The sequence below is a fragment of the Neodiprion virginianus genome, chromosome 5 (genome assembly GCF_021901495.1).
Source record: "Neodiprion virginianus isolate iyNeoVirg1 chromosome 5, iyNeoVirg1.1, whole genome shotgun sequence".
In the NCBI taxonomy this organism is placed as follows: domain Eukaryota; kingdom Metazoa; phylum Arthropoda; class Insecta; order Hymenoptera; family Diprionidae; genus Neodiprion; species Neodiprion virginianus.
Window position 1 is genome coordinate 26,480,708 of NC_060881.1, and position 15,557 is coordinate 26,496,264.

The following is a 15,557-nucleotide window of genomic DNA, read 5'->3' on the forward strand; positions in this document are numbered from 1 at the left end:
ATGCGTACCTGGAGCGCAGGAACCACGGAGCGCCTGTTCTGGAAGACAAGCTTCACCAGGTAGTGGACCTGCAGCGCAGAAACTACGGAGCGCTTGTCCCTGAAGTCGAGTTGCAGCAGGAAACGGACCCGGAGCGCAGGATCCAGGAGGTAGAGAACCCGGTACTCGAAATCTGCGGAGCGCGATTCTTATCCGTCCGCTCTACTGCGCGGTTGTTCCCAGACTGAGGAATTCGGCTAGCAGATTTTCAAGCAGATCGATGATGTCACGAGAAAAAAAAATCTGGGTGACGTCACTTTCTAAACATCCGCACATCCAAACTTTTGTTTCTAACTTTAATACTATGTGTGATGATATATGGTGTATGATGTATGATAATATGATATGATATGATGTATAATCATTTTGGTTTTCACATTTCATATAAGAAATACGCACTTTTATCCTTCCTGCCGATTCCAGACTCAAACGACCAGGCCCTTCGATAGTCAGCCGTTGACTAAAGATATATTCTTCAGTTAACGGGTCAGCTAATAACGCTGCCGTTCTGCGACAGTTGGATGATAATAAATTTTGCTCGTACCTTTCAAATGTGTGTTAAAATACACTTGAAATTTTAAGGAGCTTCGTTCTTTCTCTCCCTATCACCTTATTAGGTCTTTAAATCACTACACTGCGTTAAATACAGTCTCATATACGGAGCATCCATTTCATCTCGATCAAAATTAGCGCATCCGTGATGTATTACAGTTACTCTGAATTTTTTCCCATCCAAACAATTTTCGAAAAACAATTCTGCTCTCTACGTGGATACGTCACTTTCGACTAGCTAAATTAGCGTTTCGATTCTATGCCTAGGAAAATTCAAGATTAAGAGAACAAATGAAAAGTTGTTGGAATAATTATGAATACTAATGTTATGGATACATCGAGCGCGTGTCGAATAGAACCCCATTTCGAAATGAATAATTTTTCTCTTTTCATATTATAGCCGTATTATTGTAGATAATCTAGTTTGTCTCCTGGAAAATTATAAAATTTATAGTATGCATCACGTATTAATCCTAAATGTATCATATATATCAATATCGTACATGGACCGCATATACATATGGGGCATTCCATGTCAAATTTATTCCGTTTTTCCCTCCCCATTTTTGACTCGTTCCGCGATTTTTTATACGGTTAGACCATCTAAAAAAGGAACTCCTAAATTTTTTCAAATTTTTTTCGATAACCGTTTTTTTTAAATATTATTCAAACCCATTTCGAAAACGGTCTTTTTTAAAAATCTGAAAAAATTCTGAAAAATCTAGTTTCTCATTCCGGTCATACCGACACCCGGGCGATGATGGGCCGATTTTTTCTTCTATGTTTTTTAGCACTTCAAACATTTTCAACAAACGAAACGCCATCTTGAAACGTTATGAAAAATCTTCAAAAAGTCTCAAAAATCGAGTGTGCGTGATTTCGGAACGCGGTTGCCAGTACTTGCAGTATTGCGAGTATATTGTATCATCCAACCGGAACGTCCGTATGTTTTATCGACTATTATTATTGCATGTCACTTTTATCAACCAACCATACTCGAAGTACGAGAATCTTATAATCATAAGGTATTAAAACAACTGTCTAACTATTCGGAATATCCCTAGATAGAAATAACTATGAAATTCACCTAACCAAGGCTTAAAAACCATGTTACGAGATCTTCGCACTACAAAGAGCTATAATATTGTCATACGTTATTATATATCATTATCATATTAACACCATAATTAACTAACACCATTGTATTCAATTATTATACAACACTCGACAATGCCATTTGCGCATTCGGAGCTGAGAGCTACACTATAAGCAGAGAGAAACTATAAGCAACTTACGCTATACCATGGCCGTGTTCGAAAATTGACTGACAGTACTGTCAGCAATCTTTTGATTCTTTTGCGCTTCCAAGTTCGTGAATAGCTCTGACTCTGTCCTAGGGAATTTTCAGTACTATCAATCAATTTACGAACACGGCCCATATAGCCTGAAGTATAGAAGACTGTAAAACCATAGATACATGTATAACCGATATAATGTAAAGATAAATGCATTGCTGCAATAACCCATAAAACCAGAGACTACAAAACCTTCAAAACCGTGAGTACCAATTATCCAGCATGAATTATACTTTCCTCCGTAACGCCGTATTGTAAGCAACACGTGCAGCGTTTTTAAGGCAATGCAGATCTCTAATGTGGAGCCATATAGAGCCCTATTTGGAGAACACATTAAGACACTTAACATCGAAAGGATTGAAGATAAATTAACCCACGGAACGATTCTGTAAGGTGACCAACTAATCAGAATTACAATAAATGTATCAATACACTAACAATCAACCCTTTCAAGTGAACAAAAGCTTATAACAGATTTGAGGTAAAACGTAAGAAAACACGTCCGTAACTGCTTACAGGTATTGTACGACACCAAGGAATAAACTCAAAGATGTATACGTGGCATGGTCTTACAAACAGGTTTTGCAGCTCTGATGGTTGGGGTAGGCTAGGAGTGACTCAGATATTGAATCAATTTTTAGTTTACGGTTTCGGCACTGCGTCGCTACTATCCAGTAGGGCTGAGATACAGAACCTCAAATTTCGTTATTTTTGGCCGGTTAGGCTGTAACGCGCTTGCGCCAACAGAGAGAAATTTTTTCTATCTCTGTCGCTCACAAGTGACACGGGTGACCCTACTAGGTTACAGCAACCCTTGCGGCCAATCTAAGAATTATAGAAAGCGGACTCAAGAAGTGAGTCACCCCCACCACCAGAGTTGCAAGACATGTATGTAAGACCGTGATACGTGGCAACGCCCAGTATCAGGCAACCAACAAACATAAGAACAACGCTCTAATACCTTCCAAGTCGATCTATATCAATATAAGAATTAATAATTACAGAAGAGAATTATACGAAAGCACACATGTAAACCTACTCTAAAACTACGAATTATCAAATTGTTAAATACCCTAAATCTGTTAAGATTGTTATAACACAAACACCTAAGAATAGTCGCAGCAGCGCAATCCTAATAATATTAAGCAAATAGCAACTATGTCCGAATATATTAATATATTACCAATCTACGCTGCAATTCATCATATCCAGATTATTCTCAAAAGGTAAGCCAATTAATTAAATCTTTCATCCAACAATTACTCCTTCCTCGGTTCGTTCGATTGGAGCGATAGAATGACCGTTGTCCGGTGTATTTCTATACTTTATCGGTAATTGGTGACCCAAACTACTGAAAGTCTAGCTGCAGCTGTGTGAACGATTCCAGTGTCTAGCATGTGGAAATTTCCACCAGGTACCGTCGATGTCACAATATTTCGGAATACACCCTATAAACACATGACTCAGTTCAAGATATCCTCCTCGGGCTCAGTTGTCGAGAACGTAATTGTAACGCACTTCAAAACTGCATTTAGAAACCATGATACTGCAAACCAGGATCAGAAACGATTTGAGTTATAAGGCACGGTACGGAAATTTTATGAGGAGTAAAATCAAGTGTAACGCGGAAACTTGAGGCGTTAAGTAGAAAGAGACAAACATATAGATATCTGTAGGATTGAACGTGCAAAAGAATGAGATAGAATACATTACATAGCGTATCCTATACTCGGGGTCTCCTCTTTGTACGATGCTTCGTAGTCTCACTGTTCGAGTTCACTACCTCTGGCTGAGAGTTGAATGAGTGCTTATGTTTGTACGTGTGTGTTGTGTGCCTGCGTATTACGAAGTTCTGCCGTAACTTACATGCTGCCGCCGAGTACAGGGTATGCATGCTGTATAATAAATACATATAGTAGCATTTATTATATCGATACAACGTACACAAACAGCAACCAAACCATCAACTTTTAATGTTTTGATTTTAAAGTTTTCTTGTACTTCTATGCATTGATACGTGTATTTTTATGTACTACGCTTTTATTGAAGTAATATAAATAATCGGAATAATTACAGATATATGTTTGTTTCTCTTATCATTTTGGAAAATGCGTTCACTTACCCTCTTTTTCTATTCGATATATATCATAATTATCCTTCGTAAGGAACTCCAGTCGTGCGTCGGAGCTGACACACACACACTTTTTTTTTTCATCACAATCATTTTGCTCTTACTTTGTTTACTCATTCGCCAAACTAGCTCGATAGCTATCTGCCAGTGATAAATTTCATAAGGCAATCCAGTGTCCACTCAGTTAACCTAGTTAAAATGTCGCAATCTTTCTTCCCTCTGTATAATCGAGGCCTAAATGCGTGTTGTCACAGGCAGTGTTATTGGTTGAAAAAATCATTCTGTATTTCCATGGATAAACCCTCAGCTGCATGTTGACTCTCCACCATCTCTACCAAACAGTTTAAAACAGTAAGGCTATCAATTTTTTTCAGGTTACAACTGTCAACAGTTCTGAATGCGATGAGAAAATTATAACAATTGATGAATCGACGATGAGCAGTTACTCGGCAAAAATGAAGAGAATTAGAGCAAAATCGAAATGTCCAAATCCTCTTTTTGAAAAGTGGCTTGAGGAGTGGAAAGAGGATGCAGCATCACAGGGTTCACAGATGCAGTATTGTTTTATAAAGGCTTTGTCTTCTCTAAGAAAATGTCCGCTACGTTTAGAGACAGGCAGAGATTGTAAAATACTACAGTATTTTGGGGATAAACTATGCATTATGTTGGACAAAAAATTGACCGAATACAAAACTAAGGGCTTGTGTACAGCTGCTAACAGCATAAAGCCAGCCAATCAGTTCCAAGATCCAAATGACTGTGATGTGAACAATACTGACGATTATCTAGGACATAGAGCACGGCAAACTCCGAATAAAAGAGAAAAAAAAACCAACGGCGGTGAACCACAACCAGCAAAAAAAACAAGAAAACTAAAGGACAATAGTGACACAGCTCGGGCTATAGAAAATGTAAGCACAATTATAAGTTATGGTAAAAAAATGTTCCATAGCATTTTGTTACTTGTCAAATTTTTTCTGTACGGTTTCATTTTCTCAACATCTTATAATGCGATTTGCCATAAACTTTCAACCCTCAACACTCTCGTGTCTGTTTCAGGGAGTGAAAACTAATTCTAAGAACAATTCCTACATACCTGCGTGGAGATCTGGAGGATATGCAATACTGTTAACATTTTATGAAAAGATGCAGAATCCAGATTTCATAGGTGATAGATAACAAACGACACGCTCATTGTAGAAGCAACCAATTCGAAACTTTTTAAACGAAATTATAATTCCTCTTCATTCAGTAATTATAATCAGTATAAACATAAGTTTTCATTTCTGAAAAGTGGACAGTATTTTTTTATTCATTCATTAATTATGCTCATTTAAACTTGTTACAGGATATATGAACAAGGCTGATCTTCAGGCCGCTGCTCAACGTTACTGTGATAATTCTTTAAGTAAACCAGAACCTGGTAGCTACTATTCCGCGTGGGCCTCTATGACTACTTTAATACAAAAAGGGCTCGTCATTAAAAGCAGCAACCCTGCAAAGTGAGCTGAGAATAATAAACTGACGAAAATTAATATTGCTAAGAATACCATAAAAATGGCAGGAAAAACTACTGCCAATTAGTGTTCAAGTGTATATTTCAACAATATCAATTACGACGTTTATTTCAGATACCGTCTAACAGATGATGGGTACACAGCAGCAGTTCAGCTGTCCGAAATTGACGAAAACCATCCTGCTTTTAACAACCCGTTTCCATGTTCAAGTGCAGAAAGAAATGGCGATGTTAGGATCTTGTCACCTGCGAAAAGTTGTAGTTCTGCTAACTCGGAATTGCACAGTCCAGAAGTAAACGAGCCAGTTTACGAGATAAACTCTCGCTCAAATTCTCCAATTGAAATCGAAAATCGAAGAAATGAAGTTGCGTGCAGCAGTGCTGTAAGCTTGGCTAGGGAATTGGACGTTTATTCTGCGGGTCAGATAAAGGAATCAGCTAATTTACTGAATAATGGAGAAAAATGTAAACAGGGAAGTGTGAGCTCGAGCTTTGAGACAGTCATTCTTGCACCGAATACTTTTGATGTGATTTTATTAGTTGACGACCGCGAAATAGCTGGGTAAATCACAATTGTTGACGAAAAATTTATGCATATTTGAGAGTATTCGTTTATTTTCATTGTTTCGATTTGTATTTTATTCTAGTGGTAAGGTGCGACCCAAGGACGACATAACACTCGCAGAGTTAACGAGAGCAGAAGTCAGATTTGAAGTTCGAAATTTAAAACTTGGGGATTTTACTTGGATAGCAAGATGCAAAAGTTCTGGCTTCGAGCTGATCTTGCCCCATATAGTAGAGAGAAAACGGATGGATGATTTTAGTGGCAGTATTAGGGATGGGAGATATCAAGAGCAAAAGGTCAGCTGAGTGAAGGACCTGTACGGAAATGATCGATATTAAATTAAAATAGTTTTTTTTTTCTTTTCTTCAGTTTAGATTGAAGAGATCTGGTATTGATAATATAATTTATCTAGTAGAGAATCATGGCAATAATCAACACTCCCTACTACCTTTGCAAACTCTGTTTCAAGCAGCGACTAACACATTGATTCAGGACGGATTTGCCGTGAAGTACACTAATAGTCATAAAGACTCAATGTTTTACTTGGCCTCCCTAACACTGATGCTCAATAAAATTTATCAGGTACTAGAAAATATACGTGCTCATAAGAGACATGTTAATTGACAACAGTGATTGTAAAATTACAAATTTTTATTCCTACTTTCAGAAAAAAACTCTCATCGGGTGTAACAAGGACGACCTAACGTCTTCCAATATACTCTCAAACGAAACACGACTTATGTTCTTTAAAGATTTTAACAAAGCAGTCGCCAAAGTAAAGGTGAGTAATATACAATTTACGAGAAATATGAAGGTGAAGACAAATTTAATTTAAGTACAACCAAAGATTATTAAGAATTCCAAAACATTATGGAACGTGCAAAACATTTTTTTACGCATTTTTAAAACAACTGCGAAATCTTCACGAATTACTGACATTCGTGTTTAATTTCAACTAGTAATCCGATCGTAATGTTGCTTACCAGAATTTCAAATTGAGCGAAATGTTCATCCGACAATTGGTTCAATTGAGAGGTATGTCTGTCGAGAAAGCTATGGCGATCGTTGAGTTTTATCCAACGCCATTCGCGCTAAAGAAAGCCTACAACGACGCGGGTTCTAGCGGAGAAAACTTACTAGCTTCAATACTGTTTGGAAGAACCCAACGCCAGCTAGGACCTGTGCTAAGTAGAACTATGCATCAATTTTACACGAAAAAAAGTTTTTGAAAGACTTGGAATATAAGAGCTGTGGTTGCCTTGTGAAAATCTTTACGAAAATCTTTACTTGTATATACGAAAAGACATTTCAAGACCAATGTTCGATGGTAGTTTCACTTCAGCATTCGTTATATAAAACAATTTTATCATGACAGAACTGTATGGAGACTAATTAAAAGACTTTTTTTTATTCTTCTTCCGTTTTACCAATAGAAAATTAAAATTCCATCAAATTTTTATTTTCGAAATACGTCTTTAATTTTATTCCCGTGATAAAACATGATTTAAAGACAAGAAAAATCAATCTTACATTTCTCTCTTCTCTAATTTGTCAAATTATACTGTCTCTTTTTCATTTAGCATTTACCCAAGTCTAGATCTCAGTTTATTCACAGTTATGACTGGATCGCCAAACAATCTATTAAGGTTTTATGGTTTATCGATTACTTTTCTCCAGTGCAAAATAGGAAAACTGTCTTTTGTGATACTCGATTTCATTAAATCAATCTAATACAAATTAAAGATTACCGATATCTATTCTCGTTAAACATAATGTAGGTTTATTAACGTTGTTTATGTACATGATTACTATCTTAAGCAGGTGTAAATGTATATACATCATTTATAATATATAATATTCTTACGTTGCATATCATATATTACTATTTATAAAAATACTCGATCCTAAATACCTATAACAATCATCACGGCAAATAATTTTAACTCTATGTCAAATTTTATTTTGTGTACATAAATAATTCACATTTTTAAAATTTATTATTGCAAAATACCTAATTGAATTGCCTATCTTTAAATATGTATACTGAAAATCATTACAGAGGTACCACTGTTACCGTTCATACATTACTCTCAATATTACTCTTCCCAATTTAACTCAGGGTATCTTAAATTTTTCAATCCATAAACGAACTTTAAACAGTACTAACCGAAGTTTCCGTATTACCCTTGACTCCGCCATCTCCAATTTCTTCTACCTTTTTTACTGCCGTCTCTAATCGCTGTGCTTCATGTTGGGCCAATTTTCCATGTGCAAGGCTGGTCGAGCTCAGAGTAACGGAAATCTGATCAGGCAAAGGACAAGCAATGAGGAGGAGTTCCTCGGCGGTATAATTATTACTCAGCAATTGCAGCAACTGTGTAAAAGCGGCAACGATGTTATTCTTGATAGGTCTAAAAAGTATGCACTCGGTTTCTCTGTTGGCCAAGTAAAGCTGCATCGATTGCTGAATATTTGGTAACTTAAATTTAATAAGTCTCTGAGTATCCCCAACGGTCTTGGCTATTTCTTGGGCAGAGCCAAAGGGCTGCTGCCTTATTCTACTAGATCCATCGGAATTGACGTACATTTTTGCTCTCTCCAACAGCTTTATCACTGGCTCAATCAGTAAGTGAGTAGCATGCTGTATCAGACGTTGACAAGTCGATTTGAGCTTAGCGTCAACATGTTTACGCGAATCAATAAGCTGCTCCTTCATCTGCGGAGCACCTTCTAGCAGAAATTCCAGCAGAGCGTTATTTGAGAGTGTAAAAAGTCTAGACCTCTTTTCAAGAAGTCCAAAAGCTGCTGTCTTAACTTTGGAAAAGTCCAAGCTATATTCCTTTATAGTGAAGTCGACCTGAAAAGGGGCGATCTGCTCACGTAGTATCAGTAAATGCTTAACTTGGAAGAGCTCCGCATCTAGTGGCGTTGACCTGAGATTTATCTTCTGTCTAGCACTCTCTATGCTCTGAACGCAAAGCGATATGGCTTCCTGACTCAGTGATTGAAAGACTGGCCTATCGACGCACCTGTAAAGCCTGGAGAGACAGACAAGCGTGCGTCTCACTGTCGGATACCACATTCCATGCAAATCAGCCGGAGAGTTTGCAGCGCTGGACTTCTGATAATGAAGGGGATCCATCATCAAATGATTACGAGAAATCGCTTCAGGTGTTCCACTATCATTCGACGATAACGAAATCCGTTTCATTCTGAGCTGGTTAGTTTCCTCACGTATCGACTCTGCAATGTCCTCCATCATCTTGAGTTTCTCCGGATATGCAAGATCTCCGGCCGACGGGTTGTAATTGAGAACGTCTGATTGTAGATATAGATGAGCCCGGAAGACTAGACGTTCCTGAACGTCGTGAAGAAGCTGCAGGCAGATGCTGCCGAAGCCTTGAAGAGGCTCAGAGTTGTTCTGTACGTGCTCGTCAAGCATCTCTATTCTAAGGATACAGCAGATCTCAGCAAGTGTTTCAAGATGGTTGATGTGAATGATGAAAGGTCGGAGCGAATCATACAGAGATGTACAAAGACCTTCCAGGTACACGTTCAATGATGCCGATGTCTTACTGAAGAACTGGTAGAACAGACGGTGCTCATCTATTGACGCATGCAACAGCAGTGCACAAGAATGACGCACCAGACTGCAGTGGTCCCCGTTGTACCTGCAATGATCATATTTAAGAGATGCAAAGATTGAAAAAACAACTTTTCAAGTTCAGAAAAGTTTTGAAAAATAGAAGGTTTTGAAAAAACTGTGATTAAATTTGTGAACCAACAAAGAGACTATGATATTCTTACCCATTATATAAAAAGTTCCATGGACTCACAGCATACGTAAAATAAACCTTGATCAACTTGGTTCAAGACAGTTGAAACAAATTTTGAGATTTTGATAATAACAATGAACTGAACGATGGCAAATAACATCAAGGAAACTTTCGATACGTGAGAATACTTTACTACTATAATAGCGTATCATACATCAGAACAAGGTAAGTGTGCTTACCTTTCCTTGACGGAATTGAGAGCCTGAGTGACACCAGGGCCTAAAACCGTTCCTCTATGGCTCAAGTAAGACTGATGGCACTCTGTCAACAGCGTCTCATACTCTTGTCTCTTAGAAGACTTGGACTCAATCTGTTCCAGAACACTTTTAATCTTGGGTAGGACAGATTGAAACCTGCCGTAAAATAGAGCTAAAGCTGCGTCCGAGTTCTTGGGTTCATTGTCAGTTTCTTTGGGGCTTAAAATGCTTTCAGTGGCATTTGCAAACTGGTTAAAAACATAGTGTTGTATCAGAGTAATAGCCTTGGACTGGCAATGCCTGTACTTAACAAGGTAAGTGCTGCTCTCTTTAAAGCTATCGTTGTTCTGAACAAAGTCCATATTGGAGTCGATCTTGTCGAGTAGATCGAAGAAGATTTCACTGTTCACAGAGAGAGTTGGAGCCTCGAGTTTTTCCAGAATCCGATCGACCTCTTTGAAGTATTTCAAGTGGCGCACTATCTCATCATTGAACGAGTTCAACTTTTGTTGGTCTGATATCAGCTGCTCACTGGCCTCGTGTAGCAATGTCGTCCTGGAGGATACAGCTGTATATTGCTTGGACAAAGTGGCAAAGTCTTGCAGCGCATTTTCTATCTCTACGCACAGTTGATGACACTCGTTTCGACGCGATTTCAGCTGGTCTAAGTAAGCTGTGTACTTCAGGTCCGCAACAGACATAAATCGCTTCTCCAAGGCGGTATAGTTTTGGAGTAACTCTTGATACGTCTCGATCTTCTCCGAATAGCACATCTCCTTCTCCTCTTTTTTTTCTTCATTATCATCCTTCGACTTCCTATGAGGTGCTGTGACGTTGCTCGGACGATCCGCTGGTAGCATTTCATCCTGCAATACAGACAGATACTTTTTTTGACTCGGTGTCAGAGGAGCGAGTGGATCCTCCGGGTTGTCCCATCGCGTTAGGTTATACGGTGCGCTTTTTGTTCTTGACATTTTCTTCCCCGTGCATTAGCGTCGGTATGTTGAATGTCAACTTGTTAGAAAATCTCTTTTCGCTTCCGAAAAGTTTCAGTCGGCCCTAACCGTTTTATAGCACGCTCAGTTGCCTTAGTACGTTAAATATTTATTTGTGCAAATGCATTTTGGCAATAAACAATCCGCATTCTCAGATGCCACATACGCGATATTATTTCCATGGAGTATATCGACATTTAAGAGCGCGCTCGTTGCGTGAAAAACCATCGATCGTGCAAAGTGCTCTTAGAATCATGGAGTATTAAGTCAACGCGTGAAAGGAGCGATATGACAGACTTGTCATTTGTCAGTATCATCATCGGTTTTTGTCCTAAAAATAATGACAGTGACTAAGGTTTTCAATTTATGCACTGTGTTCACACTGAGGGTCAGAATCAGGTTAGAATTGAGTTGGAGTCGAGTTGGAATCGAATTACGAATCACAAATCTGAACAGAGAGGATTGAATTTTTTTAAAATGATTATTTATAACAAAATTTTCAAAGAAATTCCCTAGGATCTAGTAATCCTTAGAGCATATACAGTCCAGAGAGAAATCTGAGAGGGCCCACGAAGCGAAAATCCTGGGACAGACTGGTGAAGCTCGGTTCCGTCGGATCTGTGTGTCCGTTCCGTGAACTAAATTCTCGGCGGGTAAGCGATGGACGCAGATAACGAAGTATGCTCTGTATTATCTGCTCCACCGCTGAGCTCTCTGTTTTGCTAACCCATCCATGTAAACTCACTCGCACGCGTATTACAGAGTGAAACCGTGATATCCCTCGGCTACTCTGCCGCTTATTTCAAAGATTCAGTTGCTTAATATTACAGAAATACAATTTCGGATCTTGCTTCGTAAACGGATGCAATACTCTACATGTGATACTGATTCAATTATTTATTATAGTACTACAAATAAATCCAGTATTATAAAAATAAATAAATATTAGTATTATAAATAAATAATAAACGAATCGATAATTACTCTCTTTCTCCCCCCTCCGTGCCCCTTACAAATGAAACAAAAATTTCTTCATTTATATTTTTATAGAAAAAACAATTTAGCGAGCAGGTAAACAATTATGTACGATCAAACATGTTGAGCGTGGCAAACGTGTCAAACGTGTAAAACCGAATTTAAAGAATTTTTTTCGTTTTATCACTCACGATAACCTTATTTCTTGACCACCTGCTTTTATACAATTATAAATTACGCGTACGCACGTCTTTAATTATTGCTGGAATAAATGTAGTTATAATTAAAAGTTGGCCAATTCATTCGTCCATTCGTTGAAATTGTGTGTGTGGAAATCTGTTTAATATATTCGACTTTTTTTCAATTATTTTTCAAGCGATACATTATTTGTTAACCATACAGTTAAAGAACGCATTTATGTAGCTATTATTCGCGCTCGATCTTTGGAGTTTTTTCACAAATTCTTGACAACAGACAGATAATGCTGTTTCACTCGCTCTCGTTCATTATCACACCCGCTTTTTCGTCTCTACGCGCCCTCCCAATGTTTCATTTGGCATATGCATCTTATTTTCATCTATCATTGAATCACCATTTTTTTCTCTGCACCTCTATTTTCTAGGTATTGTGGTATTTAACATAATCCATGGCAACTCACCACCATATTTGAAGGAGTTATTTTCTCTCCAAAATCAAACGAACCATACTTCCCGACAGCAAAAAGCTCACTATTTCCACTTACCTCTACAACGCACGTCTACCTATCGCGATTCATTTTTTCTTTCTACCATGTATTTTTGGCACTCTCTCCCTGCTGAAGTAGCAACTTCTCCCTCACTTCCAATTCTAAAGGTTCGACTGCACAACTACCTCTTTGCTATAGATAAGGTTACGGTTTAGCTATTTTTAATCAAAATTTTAACGTTTTGGCTATTTTAATTTGAATTTTAATTTTAATTTTAATTTCAACTATCATCACATTGTATCTATCCACAATCCTTTGATCTTTATTTATCTTTATTTTAATTGCATCCTTATTTTTATTTTTATGTTTAATTTTATTTTCGGCACATTATTTCATACTCTTTATTTCGTGTCCTCTTGTAGATGTCCATTACTATTAAGTAATTCTATTACCATTATATCAACTTGATTACTATTATTGAATATTTTTGATACTTATTTTTTATACTTATACAAACTATTGTTATTTTGATGTCCTTGAAAACCTTATTTCTGATTGACACTGAATAATTCTATGTAATTTCGTAATTCGCTTCATAGTACTACCAAGGCTTAATAAAGGTTCGATCAATCAATAAATCAATCAATCAATCAATATCTCTCTCTCTCTCTCTCTTATGCTTTTTCCTTCATAGATCAAAGAAGCTGATGAATACGGTACAATAATTGTACTTAACGATCAAATGCGTAAGAAAATTCGTAAGCAACATGCCGAACAGATCACGATTCTGGTGCGGCAGAACGGAATGACTTGTTCACAGAGAAACAAAATAAGGAAGAAAATAATGATAACGGGTTATTCATTTTTATTTTTTATTTCGATTTTGATTTTAATTTTGAACCCTTGAATCGCGAAAATCTCGAAAACGGTGATAAATAGCGCAAAAATAGCAATAATTCGGGATCAGCAGGTTTTATATTATCTGATTTTATTAATAACACCTATTATTTACAGAATTCCGACTACACGAATATAAAATCGCGAATATCTCGAGAACGGTGATAGATAGCGCAAAAATAGCAATAATTCGGGATCGGCGGGTTCGATTTTATCTAATTTCATAAACAACTCCAATGAATTCACAGAATTTCGATGACGGAAATCTAGAAATCGCGAATATCTCGAGAACGGTGATAGATAGCGCAAGAATAGCAATAATTCGGGATCTGCGGGTTCGATATTATCTAAATCCATTAGCAACTCCAATTAATTCACAGGATTCGATGACAAAAATCTAAAATCGCGAATATCTCGAGAACGGTGATAGATAGCGCAAAAATAGCAATGATTCGGGGGCTGCGGGTCTGTTTTTATCGAATTTTATCAACGACACCGATTATTTCACGGAATTTCGATGACAGAAATCTAAAATCGCGAATATCTCGAGAACGGTGATAGATACGGCAAAACTAACAAAATTTTGGAGGTATCCCTAACGGGAAATGGAATTAAGCAGGTAATTAGCCCATCGTAAGAACTCCCCTGGATCCCTCAATTTTATTTCGATTTTAATTTTAATTTTCAAACCTTAAATCGCGAATATCTCGAGAACGGTGATAGATAACGCAAAAATAGCAATAATTCGGGATCTGCGGGTTCGACATTATCTAAATCCATTAGCAACTCCAATTAATTCACAGAATTTCGATGACAGAAATCCGCGATGATCGGCCGCAAATCTTGCGTGGCGAAAATCGCAGACCCAGTTCGGAACCCAGAAGCCTGAAAAATGATGTTGAGTGATGACTGATAATGAAGGAGACCGTCTGTACGAGGTTGAGGTTATCATACGACGAGAATAAATATTCCTGGTTGGACTAAAGAGACATTCTTGGCGTAGAATGTTTACCGCCCGATCAGAATTGATGAATACTTCCCGACGAAGCTTCCTGCATCATGAGGTACCACCTTAATTTACTTTCAGACTAGTTCGAGTCCTGAGAATTGTTCTGCAAACTCAGCGACGCCAGATTCGCAGATTGGCGGGCCGCGAATCTTGCGTCGCGAAAATCGCGGACCCTGTTCGGAACTTAAAAGCCTGAAAAATAATGTTGAATGATGACTGATCTGCCAATCTGGCGTCGCTGAGTTTGCAGAACAATTCTCAGGACGCGAACTGGTCTGAAAGTGAATTAAGGAAGTAACTTATGATACAGGAAGCTCCTTTGCAAGGTATCCTCTGATTCTGATTCGGCGGTAAACATTCTACGCCAAGAATGTCTCATCAGTCCAACCAGGAGTATTTATTCACGTCGTATGATAATCTCAACCCTGTACAGACGGTCTTCTTCATTATCAGACATCATTCAACATTATTTTCCAGGCTCCTAGGTTCCGAACTGGGTCCGCGATTTTCGCGACGCGAGATTCGCGGCCCGCCAATCTGCGAATCTGGCGTCGCTGAGTTTGCAGAACAATTTCCGCGATTTTCGCGACGCAAGATTCGCGGCCCGCCAATCTGCGAATCTGGCGTCGCTGAGTTTGCAGAACAATTTCCGCGATTTTCGCGACGCAAGATTCGCGGCCCGCCAATCTGCGAATCTGGCGTCGCTGAGTTTGCAGAACAATTTCCGCGATTTTCGCGACGCAAGATTCGCGGCCCGCCAATCTGCCAATCTGGCGTCGCTGAGTTTGCAGAACAATTTCCGCGA

General features: G+C 38.2%; 2 protein-coding genes and 1 long non-coding RNA gene across 9 annotated transcripts; 1 reads left to right on the plus strand and 2 right to left on the minus strand.

Annotated features, from left to right (window-relative positions):
• Positions 1-687: 687 nt before the first annotated feature.
• On the minus strand, positions 688-3,796 carry LOC124305885 (uncharacterized). Its single transcript, XR_006908468.1, has 3 exons — positions 3,660-3,796; positions 3,130-3,492; positions 688-854 (listed from the first exon to the last, which is right to left on the minus strand). It is a non-coding gene; the product is annotated as an uncharacterized LOC124305885 (long non-coding RNA).
• LOC124305879 (crossover junction endonuclease MUS81) lies at positions 3,154-8,102 on the plus strand. Of its 7 annotated transcripts, none has more exons than XM_046765834.1 (9): positions 3,154-3,172; positions 4,452-4,988; positions 5,137-5,245; positions 5,426-5,579; positions 5,709-6,155; positions 6,241-6,454; positions 6,528-6,740; positions 6,826-6,939; positions 7,145-8,102. In XM_046765834.1, exons 2-9 carry the CDS (start codon positions 4,512-4,514, stop codon positions 7,385-7,387), a joined length of 1,971 nt encoding a protein of 656 aa, XP_046621790.1. In that variant the 5' UTR covers positions 3,154-3,172; positions 4,452-4,511; the 3' UTR covers positions 7,388-8,102. The 7 variants fall into 7 exon arrangements, with proteins under 7 accessions (XP_046621790.1, XP_046621788.1, XP_046621786.1 ...); XM_046765832.1 differs by lacking the exon at positions 3,154-3,172 and adding an exon at positions 3,409-3,533; XM_046765830.1 differs by lacking the exon at positions 3,154-3,172 and adding an exon at positions 3,715-3,832.
• LOC124305876 (conserved oligomeric Golgi complex subunit 3) lies at positions 7,916-11,376 on the minus strand. Its single transcript, XM_046765818.1, has 2 exons — positions 10,174-11,376; positions 7,916-9,829 (listed from the first exon to the last, which is right to left on the minus strand). Exons 1-2 carry the CDS (start codon positions 11,163-11,165, stop codon positions 8,311-8,313), a joined length of 2,511 nt encoding a protein of 836 aa, XP_046621774.1. The 5' UTR covers positions 11,166-11,376; the 3' UTR covers positions 7,916-8,310.
• Positions 11,377-15,557: the final 4,181 nt, after the last annotated feature.

Bases quoted from the DNA above. Each gene is read 5' to 3' on its own strand.
- LOC124305879 (XM_046765829.1), top strand. From the start codon at position 3,974: ATGTACTACGCTTTTATTGAA. The intron at 3,995-4,451 runs GTAATATAAATA...AATTTTTTTCAG, and splicing joins TGTACTACGCTTTTATTGAA to GTTACAACTGTCAACAGTTC. The intron at 6,741-6,825 runs GTACTAGAAAAT...TCCTACTTTCAG, and splicing joins TGCTCAATAAAATTTATCAG to AAAAAAACTCTCATCGGGTG.
- LOC124305876 (XM_046765818.1), bottom strand. From the start codon at position 11,165: ATGTCAAGAACAAAAAGCGCACCGTATAACCTAACGCGATGGGACAAC. The intron at 9,830-10,173 runs GTAAGCACACTT...TGATCATTGCAG, and splicing joins CTCAATTCCGTCAAGGAAAG to GTACAACGGGGACCACTGCA.